Raw genomic sequence first — 13,770 nt, 5'->3', positions numbered from 1 at the left:
TTCCTGAGGCCTGTGTCACCTTCCTGGACTGGAACAGGTGACCCTGTCACCCCCTCATGGATCTGTGGGTCTTTCTTCATCTCCTTGTTCACTGTTTGTGACATCCATCATGTAACTGTTTGATCATGGACATCCTCCTCTAGCCTGAAGGCTCCCAGAGGAGAAAGGCGTCTGCTTGCTCACTGTGGCATCTCCAGCCTCCAGCACAGAGCCTGCACTAAGCAGAAGTGACAGAAATGAACTGATGTGTGCTGGCCTCGTTTGGAAGAGGCTGGTGGCTGTTCCTGTGACCTGCTGCCCCAGCCCCATTTGCCCAGAGAATCCCTTACCGATTGGTGGACCCATTGTAGCAGTAGTTGGGAAGAAAGTCGAAGTTCAGTTCCCAGAAGACATGCAGGGTGATGCGGCCATAGGGGGCAGACACGTTGTGATTGGCCTCCCGGAACATGGCGTCGAAGTTGTCCAAGGTCATGTGCTTACACAGCAGGCGGTGTGTGAGCCTGTTGATCTCCAGCAGCCACTCCAACTCCTGGCCAGAGAGACATGCGGCTGCTGAGCTCTGAGGCAGCAACCTCACACGTACACAACTCCTTACTGTAGGGACCCCCTTTCAGGCACCGTGAGAGCCCCTGGAATTCTTCACTGCATACATGGGGACCAGGACCCTCACACTGACATGTCACAGTGTTCCCTTCTTGTCAGAAGTGGCAGGAATTGACAGACTATACTACATGTCTGGCCTGGGAGGGAGACCACAGACTATGTACAAATCCCTGTTTAAACCAGAAAGATTGCAAGCTTTCCCCTTTCTATACTGGTGAGGAAAACGCTTGTCTCTCAGTGTCATGAGTAAAGCAAAAGAATACTGTGACTGAGTATCACTAGAGGCTGCGTCTCTGCCCTTCAGAAAATAATAAGAGCTACCATCTATTAGACAGAGCATCTATTAGATAAGCACTGGACTGCGAACCCCAAGGTCGAAGGTTTGAGCCCGTCAGCCACTTACTTCATGGGAGAAAGATGAGGCTTTCTGCTCCTGCAAAGATTTTTTAGAAAGCCTTGGAAACCCTACACAGGGTCGCTACGAATTGGAACCAACTCAACAGCACTTAACACCACCACCATCTATACTAAGTGGTATTATTAGAACGAACCTTAACAGTTACTGTTTTTTAGAGGAGATTCTGACACATCTCAGCAGTTTTGTATGCTGGCTATTGAGGAGCAAATTGTGTTTGCAATAACCTATGTTCAAGTCCTAAACTGTACAAGTGCAGATACAGGTGGGCTCCAAGAAGTTTGAATAAAAATTCCATTATCTTTCAATTCTATTTTCACATGCATTTTTGGAAGTCTGCTCACCAAATTAAGGTGAAGACAGACTGAAGACGGTGGGCCCTAATCCAATATGGCCGGTGTCCTTATGCGCAGGGGAGACACACAAGGTGTGTCTAGGTGGTGACAGAGACAGGAATGATGCTGCCACAAACCAGGGAACATTCAGGATTGCTGTCATTGTCAGAAGCTAGGAAGCTCCCCTCGAGCCGTCTGAGACAAAGCATGGCCCTGCTGATGCTTTGATTTTGGATTTCTAGCCTCCTGAACAGTGAGAGACCAAATGCGTGTTGTCTAAGCCACCTAGTGTGCGTAACTGTATTACTGCAGCCCAAGGCAATCAATACACCAGCAGAGACAGACAGCTGTAGGCGAACCCTCTGTAGGCAGCTCAGAACACAAATAAAGGGTGAGAGCTGTGAGTCTGATCATTTGAAATCACCTTGAGGCAGAGCCACATACTAGAAATTTTATAGTTAGAATGACATGATGTCTGAGACTTGCCTCAAAATAATCTGAGGACGGGGATAAAAGTGGGGATAGAGATCAAACCAGATTGGCGGTACCCTGACAGTTGAGCCTGGGTGACATATAAAAGTGGGTCTAATGGACTCATGTCTCTACTTCTGCATCTGTTGCAAGTTCTCCTATTACAAAAAAAAAAAAACTTCAACCATTCATTAAAAAAGAAGATGAGGAAGAATCCACTCCATCAAATTCTTCACTTTGGTCTGCCATCTGCCTGAACAGAGAAAAGGATCAACTTTTGGCTCCCTGGCAGTGGAAGAAAGGAGAAGAGAACAGTGACAAGACATCACAGGGCCGGCAGCAAAATGGAGCTAAGATATTACAGGGCCTATGCTGAGACAGGAGACTGATGGAGAGCCGGGCAGGGCTGGTCTCTGGGTGGGAGGGAAAGGATTCTACAACAGCAGCCTGAAGACCAAGCTCCCATCTGTGTGCACAGTACAATCAATGAAGAGGGAACTACAGAATTTGCCTCATGCCTCTGTACCTTGGGGGCTAGCAGGCTTCACTGTACCCACTCGCTTGGGATGGTAAAAATAAAAAAAATTAAAAATAAAACACAGTATATACTACTGAGTTTCTTTCCAAGATGAATCAGTCCCTTGGCGCACTGAAGTTACTGAGTAGTTATTGAGAAGCTGACTGCATAGGAATAGGGTAACCATTTCTGTTCTAACGTTCTGTGTGATTTCAAGTCTCACAAATGCATACCAGTGTTTTTTTTAAGAGCGATCAAGGGGAGTTCTCAGCCTTGCTGATGTGGGGCCTGCTGAAACTGTAGGTCTACTTCTTCCATCAAGCAAGAAGGAGGAGTTCAGGTGTGTTTCTGTGATGTAATTCAATCTGTGCTTTGCATCTTATGTTTCTCATCCTTAGAATTGGGAAGCGCATTTACCTGTTGGACTTGGGACTCAGTGTACCAAGGCATGCAAGAGGCCTTGTGAGAGTGCATTAGGAGCCTTATGAGAGGATGCCAGCTTTCTACATCACTTAGGAAAGCCAAGGTACATAGTAACACGGTGGTAATGGTGGTGGTGTGTATTCAAGTTGGTTCCAACTCATAATGGCCCTGTAAAGGGTTTCCAAGGTTATACATTTTTAGAGGAGCAGAAAGTTTCATCTTTCTCCCACTAAGCAGTTGGTAGAGTTGACCTGCTGACCTTGAGGCTTGCAGCCCAACTCGTAACCCCTATATTAGCAGGGCAATATAGTAAAGCAAAATGGGTCATGATGATGTTAAGTGCTGTTGAGTCAGTTCTGACTCATAGCGACCTTGTATAGGTTTTCCAAGGATAAGCTCTTGAGTTTGAACAGCAGACCTTGTAGTTCAAATTGATCTTGTGGTTCAGTACTTCATCCCAATAACTCACACTTAACAACAACAACAATGCAGTCTAAACAAAACACAGCCTGCAGACTGTCAGTGTTAAACTTCAGGGTCTGATCTCTCCCAGAATCTATTTGGTCTGTTGTGTAAAATGAGGTGACTAACTGACAAATCACTATAGTTTCTCCCATCTCTGAATCAAGCTGTCCCATCCCCCACCACTCTGAAAAGAGCTTCTGCAATGAAGGGAAGGGTTCAGGGAGCACATTCCTTGGTTTGTTGCTTGGTACAGGCAGAAGCATCTCAGCCAAGATGAGTGAGGCCATCCTGACCTCAGAAGGAGAGAGCTTCCCTAGGGTCTCCTTTGTGTGGGCTTCACAGGAAGTGTGAACTCCATGGAGCCGCTGGCCTTACCTGATTAACCAAGGTTTTCACTTATGTTTTCTTTCAGCTAAAAGAACACTCAGTGCCTTTCAAGGAGTGAGAACAGGCCATGGACACATTAAAAAAAAAACAAAAAAAAAAACCACTTTCTCCCCCCATAAGATATCTTTATCATTTGTCATTGTTAAGTGCTGTTGAGTCAGTTCTGCCTCATAGCAACTCTGTATAGAGTTTCCAAGGAGTGGCTAGTAGGTTTAAATCACCAACCTTGCAGTTAGCAGTCCAGTGCTTATTATACTGTGCCACACCTAGAAAATGCAGATAAGCAAAAATCCCAACATGTGGAGATAATCATGGCTAATCTTTTGGAGTAAACAAAGAACAATTCTATTTCTCAAAACAGAAGTGGCCGAATTACATCTCAGCAGAACCTGTATTATATTAGAATCTCTTGAAGTGACCCAAAGCTGAGGTGGGCAGTCAGGCCAAGTCCTTTGAAGAAATGCTGCTGGAAAATTTCCCAGAGAGCATTTCATCAAAGCCAAGCATTTTGATGTTTCTCTTTCTCTCTTTTTATAAGCAATTATTTATTTGAAAGGCTGTGATACACTCTTCCCCTGGAATATCTCATTACATCCTTATAACAACCCTAAGAGGTGATTTCTATTTTTTCCCCCATTATAGACAAGGATACAAGCTTGGAGAAGGTAAGTAACTTGTGTGCAGTCACACAGCTGGTTCAATGACAGAGTCAGGTGAAAACCCAAGTCTTCTGATCCTAAAGTCCTAGGTCTTAAATACCTTCTCTTTATCACTTTGTCCACTTTAAAAAAACAAACAAACAAAAAAAACAAAAACACCATCTTTTTATTTTGAAATAATTTTAGACTTACAGAATACATATAAAACTAGCAGAGTTGGCCTACATATCCTTCTTCATCCATCTTGCATAACCATAGTAGAATCATCAAAACTAGGGAATTAACACTGCTACGGGTCAGAACCCATTCAACGGCACTGTAGGATAGGCACTGCACTACTAACCACAAGGTTGGTGGTTCAAGCCTACCAGCCACTCTGCAGGAGAAAGACAAGGCTTTCCATTCCTGTAACCTTGGAAACTCGACACAGGGTCGCTATGAGTTGGAAGCAACTCAATGGGAAGTGATTTTTGGTTTTATGGTATAGTGGGTTAAGTACTGGACTGCTAACCACAAGGTTGACTGTTCAAATCCACCAGCAGCTCCACAGGAGAAAGGTAAAACTGTCTGCTCCCATAAACATGTACAGTCTCTTAAGCCCTATGGTATGGAGTCCTGGAATGGCACTGTGGGTTAATGTGCTGGACTGCAAAGTTGGTTTGAATCACAAGGTCGGTGGTTCAAGCTTACCAGCCGCTCCTTGAAAACCCTATGCAGGATTGCTGTGGGTCAGAACCAACTCAACAGCACTTAACAACAACAAGGTCTATGGGGCAGTTCCACCTTGTCATATAGGGCCCCTGTGAGTTACCATCAACTTGATGGCAGTGGGTTGTTAGTATTTTATTAACTGAATGCCAGACTTCAATCAGGTTTCAGATTTTACCCACTTTTTCACTAATGTCCTTTTTCAGTTCTTGGATCCAGTCCAGGATAAGACATTGTATTTAGTTGTTATGTCTCCTTAGTTTTTCCCAATCAGTAACCATTCTCAGTCTTTCTTACCTTTTATGACCTTGACACTTTAAAGGAGGAACATCCACTTTTTGATGTGGAATGCCCCTCAATTGGGTGTGTCTTGTTTTCTCATTATTTGACTGAAATTTGCATTTTTCCAACAACACTGGAGAACAGTATTGTGCAAGGGGGTACAGATTATTAGTATAGCTCATTACTGATATTAATCTTGATACTTGGTTAAAGAGATTTCTGCTGGGTTTCTCCACTGCTATTTTTTCCTTTTGAGTTAACAAATATCTTGGGAGAAATAGTTTGAGGCTCTTCAAGTATCCTATTTCTTCTCAAATGTTGCTCACTCATCAAGCCCTCAACAATGATCCGTATGATTTTCTAAGGCTATATTCTATCTCCTGCATTCCTTCTCCCACTTTTGAAAGCATTGATGTCTACCCTTGATGCCTTACAGCCTCATCAATTGCCTCTTCCTTCAGTGCTGCAGATTAATGCACTGGACTGCAAGGTCAGTTTGAACCCCATGGTCAGCAGTTCAAGCTCACCAGTCGCTCCTCGGAAAGCCTATACAGGGTTGCTATGAGTTGGAACCAACTTGACAGTACTCAATAACAATGCTTAAAATTAATGGAGGTCAGTTCAAATTGCTATTTGTACACAGGACAAGCTACATAATTTGTTGGGTGAAGTGCAAAATGAAAATGAGGGGTCCCTTCTTAAAAAATGATTAAACATTTCCAGAATGTCAAGATGGAGGCAACACTGCAGTAAACCCAGTGGAGGACCCTGCTGACCATGGACCTGAGTGACTGCAAGCCCATGAAGCCAGCCATGCTGTGCACCCTAACTCTGCTTCTTAGGACCACTCATCCACTTGCTTTCCTCTGCAGGATCCTAAAGGACAATAGCTGTGTCTGAGGGTTGGCTAGCTCTAGATATTTCAAAGCAATTCTTCCCACCCAGGGAAATGGGGAAGGGCCAGCAAAATATACTCATTCTGCTTGTCTCTTTGTTTCCTGATCCATTCAGAGGGGGCTGCTTTTCCATAACAGGCCCAGTACCAGGTTCATTATGATCCCCAACAGGATCCAGAGCAGAACTCCCACCAGCTCTAGTCTCTCACCACGATGGAAGTCAGGTCCTCACTCTCAAAGCGGCTGATGGCCTGGTCCAGGGATTTGTACATGGCAGCAGAAATGCGCTGGGTGATGAGTCTATTCAAATCAATTGATCTACCCAATAACTGTAGGGAAGAGAGAGAGGTTACTAATGCACGGATAGAAAATTGGATTAAAATGATAAAGAACATTGCTGGGATAACTGGGGACTATATATGAAAAATGGTATTAAAATTTCCTAAGTAAAATAATTCTACTGGTTTTTTAGGAGAACATCCTCTTCTTATGAGACAGAGGCTGGGGTCTTTAGAAGTGAAGTACAATGATGTAAATGTCAACTTGTTCTCAAATGGTTAAGAAAAGGTATATAAGATTTTATATATATATGAGCTCTGGTAGCGTACTGGTTACACATCAGGCTGCGAACCGCAAGGTCAGCAGTTTGAAACTACCAGCTGTTCCGCGGGACAAAGATGAAGCATTCTGTTCCCGTAAAGATTTACAGCCTTGGAACCCTGTACAGGGTTGCTATGAATTGGAACTGACTCCACGGCACACAGCCACTATATATATATATACACACACACACACATATATATATACACACACACACACACATATATATATATACATACACACACACACACACACACATATATATATATGCATGCCATTTGTTAATGTAAATGGATAAGTGCATATATATTTGTAACAAATAAATCTGTCTTGGAAGAAGTACAGCCAGAACATTCCTTACAAATGAGGATGGAGAGGCTCTGTGTCACATACTTTGTACATGCTGTCAGGAGGGACCCATCTCTGGAAAAGGACATCATGTTTGGTAAAACAGAGGGTCAATAAAAAAAGAGGAAGACCTTCAATAGGATGGATTGATTCAGTGGCTGTCACAATGGACTCAAACAGGACACCAATTGTGAGGATGATACAGGCCCAGGCAGTGTTTTGTTCCATTGTACATACAGTTACTAAGAATTGGAACTGGCTTGACTGCACCTAACAACAACAGCAACAACATATATACACACACACACACATACATGAAGGGGCTTCAAAAGGTTCCTGGGAAAAAAATGGAATCAAAATGCAATGAAATGTTTCCATGAGCTTTTGGAAGTTCCTTGCACATGTTGTTCATCATTGTTGAGTTGGGTCCAACTCGTGGTGACCCATATACGACAGGATGAAACGTTGCCTGCACTGATATGCTGGAGAACACAGATCTAGTCACGGAGTATTCCCAGTACCTTTCAACCTGGATGACTCAACTTCTAGCACTATACAGGAGTACATTCTGTGATTGATGGTGTTTTCACTGCCAGGCCTCCTTCCTAGTCTGTCTCAGTCCGAAAGCTCTGATGGAACCTGTCGACCATAAGCGACCCCAATGGCATGTGAACTATATTGATGGCTCCCAGCATCACAGCAATATGCCAACTATCAAAGCATAATAGGGAGACAGACGGATGATGGATATATATGCAGGACAGAGATGTGTGAGAGAAAATATACACCCAAGGAAGAACAAGTAAAGCAAACGTGGCAGAGCATCGACTGGGACTGTTAGTCTGGCTGAAGAGTATATGAGTATTCACTGTATGACTTTCAACTTTCCTGTAGGCTTGAAACAGAAAAAGTTGAAAAATAAGATTCAGTTAGACTGTGGGAAGAGGCTTGGGCAGGCCCGCAAAGTGCTTCTGCTGACATGCTAAATCTAGCCCGAGGTTTTTCCTACATCGTTCTTGTGCTCCACTTCACAGTCTGAAGGGAACAGCAGCCTGCTCAGCCAGGGCCTATGGTCGTGTGCAGCAAAAGGATGAAGGACTGATTATAGCACGGGAAATATCACTATGATCATTTCCACTGGGGTACATAGGACCATTATCGCCAATGCTCCGTAGATAACAATAAACACTTACTGAATATCTACTGTGTGCACTGTACTTTACTAGGTGTCCAGTGATTACTTATCAAGGATTTTATCTTTTCTACCTCCCTTTTGGGAAAAATCTTCTACCAACTAGGGCCCCTTATAGCCATCTGTGTACACATAAAGCTCTCAGTACATAATATCTCGTGGCTAATTCTGGCTGCATCTACAAATGATGGCAAGTTTTCTGAGAGGCTGAAGGGAAAAGTTCTTTGTGAGTTCCTGCTGTTGGTGGAGGTGAAAGTGTACTTCTGACTCTTATGATTCTGTTTCTCTTGGCTTTCTCATAGCAATGAGGATATCCAGGTTTTCCAGGGTAAGCCCTGCCCAGTCACCTGCTCTGTCCCATAGAGACCATGACCACATAAAAAGCACCTGGAGGATGCAGCATAACATGGGCCCACAAGGACTCTGGAAGTAGGGCACCAAGGCTGCTGGGGCAACACTTCTCTTGTCTGTCTGGTTTATATCAACATTTTAAAGACGGGATAAAACACTCCCAGTAGCATTTCCTCTGTATCTGGGGACAAATATGAACAGAACCCAACTCTACAAAAACAAGCCATAATTTCTACCTTGGGTTTTACCTGATGTGCTTCATTTTCAAAGGTTGTCCAGACTGAGGCAGACTAGGGAAGGCTTGGCAATCACTTAGAACAGCATCTGTGCCCTGTTCATGATTGTTACTGTTAGCTCCCGTCAAGTTATCCCCTGACTCTTGGTGGGTCCATGCACAATGGAACAAAATGCTACTGGTCCTGTGTCATCTCCATGATTGATTGTGCACTGAACCATTGTGACCCACAGGGTTTTCAGGACTAGACTGCCAGGTATTTGTTACTAGTCTGTCTTAGTCTGGAACTTCTGCTGAAACCAGTTAAGCATCATAGCAAAATGCAAGCCTCCAGTGACAGATGGGAATAGAACCCAGGTCTCCTGCATGAAAGGTGAGAACTGCATCAGTGAGCCAGTGGTCCTTCCTGACTCAGAGTGGGTTTCAGCTGTATGGCCACAACTCACCAGAGGGGGAGCCACAGAGGGGCCAAGAAGGCAGAAACTTGAATCAGAAGGAAGCTCTACTGTCTCCTTACAGTATATAAGATTCTGAAGCTGTTCACTTATGCTCTGAAACCCACAGCAGGGCAACATGCAGGTGGACAGACACAGCCCCAATTTCTTACCTCTGTGCCAACTTCATAACTACTCTCTCCTGCCTATTCCACCTCCATGGTGACTTCTGTTCCCCATACCTGAACATGTCTCTGTTTCAGCAGTGTTTCATAGCGGTTGGATGGTGGGTACGGAATGATGACGCCATAATTCTTACACTCAGCTCTAAAACGTTTATCCAACAAGACACTAGAAAGAAAAGGAAAACATAAATTTAAAGCCAGTAAATATGACACAGAACAGGAAGTTCTCAACTTCCTAGCTACATCTGTTTTAGCCCATAAGATCTACCTCTGAAGCACTATATGTAAAATAGAATTCTTTCTGTTCTGGAACAAAGTTCTTCAAATTTCCCCCCAAATCTGTAAAGTAGTTTCTAAATTAAAGACAGACTCAGAAGTTGAGCTGCTTTCTTGAATTATTCATTCAACACACAAAAAGTAATTGAGGGTTTTTTACAGTTCAGGAAACAGTCTAGGTGTTTAGAATACCAAGTTCCTGTTCCCATAGAACTTACATTTGAGGGAAGAAACACTAATAATAAAGAAGAAAGTTGAGGGATGATATTGCTGCAGGCAACAGTAATTTTCAACATGTTTGTATTATGTGGAGTCGATTCCAATTCATAGCAACCATATGCACAGCAGAGTCAAACACCGCCCTATCCCGCACCATTTTACCAAGCATGACGTCCTCTTCCACATTGTTATTGTTAAGTTATTGTTAAGTGTCGTTGAGCTGTCTTCGACTCACAGAGACCCTGTATAGGATTTCCGAGGAGCAGCTGGAGGGTTTGAACTGCTGACCTTGTGGTTCATATAGTCCAGTGCTGATCCTACAGCGCTACACTAGGAGTCCAAATAGTGTTTACTATTTATCAGGTAATTTATAGAAACACACACACACAAATCCCAATAGGCTCTGTCATCAAGTCAATCCAGATTCATGGCAACTCTATATAGGGTTTCCAGACTGTAAATCTTTACAAGACACACAGCCTCATCTTTATTCTACAGAGAGGCTGGTAGGTTTGAACAGCTGACTTTGTGGCTGGAGGCCCAACACCTAACCCATACAACCCTATGAGTTAAGTATACTATTATCACCTTTAACACTGAGTTACAGATTACAAACAGAATAATATATGCTCTGAAAATAATAATACGGAATCTTTTGGAGTTTGTTTTAGAAAAGTCTTTCTGAAGAGGTTTTTTGAACAGAGAATTGAATGATAAACTGGAACAATCTGGAAACGATGACCAGTGTGGATAATAAGTGGGGAGGGCTGGACAGCATGGTGGCAAAATGAATGTATAGTTAGTCTAGGGGACCTGAGAGGCCACAGTAAAGGGCTTAGGTGTATTCCAGAAGTGATGTAATTAATCTAGTTCTATGCTGAGCAATATGGATGTCACCAGCTATGTGTCTGCTGAGCACTGGGGACGTGGCAACTCCAAGTGGAGATGTGTTTTATGTGTGAAACACACACTGGAGTTTTGAAGACAGGAAAAAAAAAAAAACCCACAATAATGCAACAAATCTCTTGAGGAATTTTTATATTGATCACATACTGAAATAATAGCATTTGGGATATACTGCCTTACCCTGTTGCCATAGAGGTGATTCTGATTCCTAATAACCCTACAGGACGGAGTAAAACTGCTCTATGGGGTTTCCAAGGCTGTAATCTTTACAGAAGCAGACTGCCACGTCTTTGTGCCACAGAACCATTGGTGTGTTCAAACCATCGACCTTTGGTTTAGCAGTTGAGTGCTTTTATCAATATAAGAGCCATCAGGACTCCTTTATGTAGGGTTTAGTATGGTATTAAAATTAATTTCACTTGTTTGATTTTCCTTTTTGTAAAAATGAAAAACTTTAAAAATGATGTATGTGGCTCACGTTTGTGGCTGCAGTATATATGTCTATCGATACCACTAATCTAGACCAGTTTTCCCTGTCTATGAAAGGCCCTGTGTTCTCTGTTTTCCCTAGCATCGTAATTGTACAATTACAGGCTTTTTATACTTTCCATCACTAAAGAGTCATTCACTTTGCTTAGTGCACATCTCATATTAACAGAAACATGTGTACTGCAAAATCTTGCATATTAACTCCTAGTTGAACCCTATCTGACTAGCTCTAGCTGCCTAAGGCAAACTGAAGCAAATCCAGTTTACAGAAAGAAAAGAATTTATTAAGAAAATATTTTTTAGGTTACTGATTTGTTCATTTGGATTTCCAATAAAAAGGGAAAGAACTATGAATAATGTAATGGGCTCTGTAGGATAAACATGGGACTGCAAACTACAAGGTCGGCAGTTAGAGACCACTAGTTGTTCTGCAGAAGAAAGATAAGGCTTTCTGCTCCTCCAAAGGGCTCTCTGCTAAAAGTTAGAACTGACTCAATGGCATCGACAACCACCACCTATGTATACATTTGGAGGTGCTTCTTGACCATTTCTATTCTTATCTTTCGCCAGTGGAACTGCTGGTAGTTTCGAACTACTAAACTTGAGGTTAGTAGCCTGACTTGTAACCACTTGTAGTGTGTGTGGTGACTTGCATGTTTTTTGTGATGTTGACGCTATGTCACCAGTATTTTAAATACCAGCAGGGTCACCCATGGTGGACAGGTTTCAGCAAAGCTTCAAGACTCAGAAAGACTAAGAACAAGGAGAGGAAGACTACTACTGAATGGTTAGCCACTGAAAGTCTTATCAATAGTAGCGGAACATTATCAGATACAGTGTTAGATAATGAAAACTTTATGAATGGCAGCAGACTATTGTCAGCTATAGTGCCAAAAGATGAACCCGTCAGTTTGGAAGGCACTCAAAACAGGGGAAGAGTTGCCTCCTCAAAGTAGAGTCAACCAAGATGACGTGAGTGGAGTAAGCTTTTGGGAGGTTCATTTGCTGATGGGGCACAACTCAAATGAGGAGAAGCAGTCGCAAACATCCATTAATAATCTGAACATAGATAAACCTTTTGGAATGTTCATTTGCTTATGAGACACAACTCAAAATGAGGAGAAACAGCTGCAAAGATCAATTAATAAATAATCTCAGCATAGAATATATGACATATGAATCTATGAAAATTGGAAACTGTCAAAAATGAAATGGAATACATAAAGATCCATATCTTAGGCATTAGTGAGGTGCAATGGGCTGGAATTGGCCACTTGGAATCTGACAATCATATGGTTTACTATAAGGGGAACAACAAATTGAAGAGGAATGACATTGTATTCAGCAGCATAAAGAACATTTCAGATCTATCTTGAAGTACAATGCTGTCTGTGATAGGGTAATATCTGAACACCTATTAGAGAGACCAGTTAATACCATTATTATTCAAATTTACACACCAATCACTAGAGCCAGTGATGACGAAATTGAAGAATTCTACCAGCTTCTTAAGTCTGAAATTGATCAAACATGTAATCAAGATGTGTTCATAATTACTGGTGATTAGAATGCAAACTAATTTTTCTATGGTAAGACTGTAGAAGGACTGATACATCTGAGTTATGGTGTTGGAGAAGACTATTACAAGCGCCATGGATTGCCAGAAGAACAAACAAATCTGTGTGGGAAGAAGTGCAGTCACAATTCTCCTTAGAAGTCAAGATGGCCAGACTTCTAATGTGTCACATTTTGGACACATTATAAGGAGTGACCAGTCCCTGGGGATGGACATCATGTTTGGTAAAGTGGAGGGTCAGGAATAAAGAGGGAAACCTTCAATTAGATGGACTGGCATAGTGGTAGCAGCAGTGGGCTCAAATGTAACCATGATTGTGAGGTTGGCATAGGGCTGGGCAGTGTTTTGTTCTGTTGTGCAGAGGATGCCATAGTTGGAATCAATGGCATATAATAACAGAATGCAGAAGTTGGAAACAAAGAGGAAGCTTCAGTAGCTGGACAATATATCCTTGGTGATAGAGATTATGCTGGAGATTACATGATAGAATTTTGCAAGACCAACAACTTATTAAATGGAAATACCATTTTTTAAACAACATGTAAGGTGACTATACACATGGACCTCACCAGATGGAATACATAGGAATCAAACTGACAACAATGTGGGAAGAGACAGTAGAAAAGCTCCATATCAACCAAAATAAGAGCAGGGGCCAATTGTGAAACAGCCCATTAATTGCTCATATGCAAGTTCAGACTGAATTTGAAGAAAATTAAAAGAAGTTCATGAGAAGCAAAATTTGACCTTGAATATATTCCACCTGAATTTACATTTGATGCATTAGACATTAATGAC

At 42.3% G+C, this 13,770-nt stretch overlaps 1 protein-coding gene across 6 annotated transcripts in view; it reads right to left on the bottom strand.

Moving 5' to 3' along the window:
- CYFIP2 (cytoplasmic FMR1 interacting protein 2) overlaps positions 1–13,770 on the bottom strand; it is a 127,345-nt gene that overhangs the window by 49,212 nt on the left and 64,363 nt on the right. For all 6 annotated transcript variants that reach the window (XM_006863926.1, XM_006863925.1, XM_006863929.1 and 3 more), the window contains 3 exons: positions 9,564–9,672; positions 6,371–6,490; positions 330–529 (listed from right to left, as the gene is read on the bottom strand). In XM_006863926.1, the coding sequence (XP_006863988.1) occupies positions 330–529; positions 6,371–6,490; positions 9,564–9,672 (429 nt within the window). The remainder of the gene's footprint in view (positions 1–329; positions 530–6,370; positions 6,491–9,563; positions 9,673–13,770) is intronic.

Source organism: Chrysochloris asiatica, unplaced genomic scaffold (assembly GCF_000296735.1).
Source record: "Chrysochloris asiatica unplaced genomic scaffold, ChrAsi1.0 scaffold00057, whole genome shotgun sequence".
NCBI lineage: Eukaryota > Metazoa > Chordata > Mammalia > Afrosoricida > Chrysochloridae > Chrysochloris > Chrysochloris asiatica.
The sequence above is the reverse complement of the archived record's forward strand: the minus strand, read 5'-3'. Positions and strand labels throughout refer to the sequence as shown.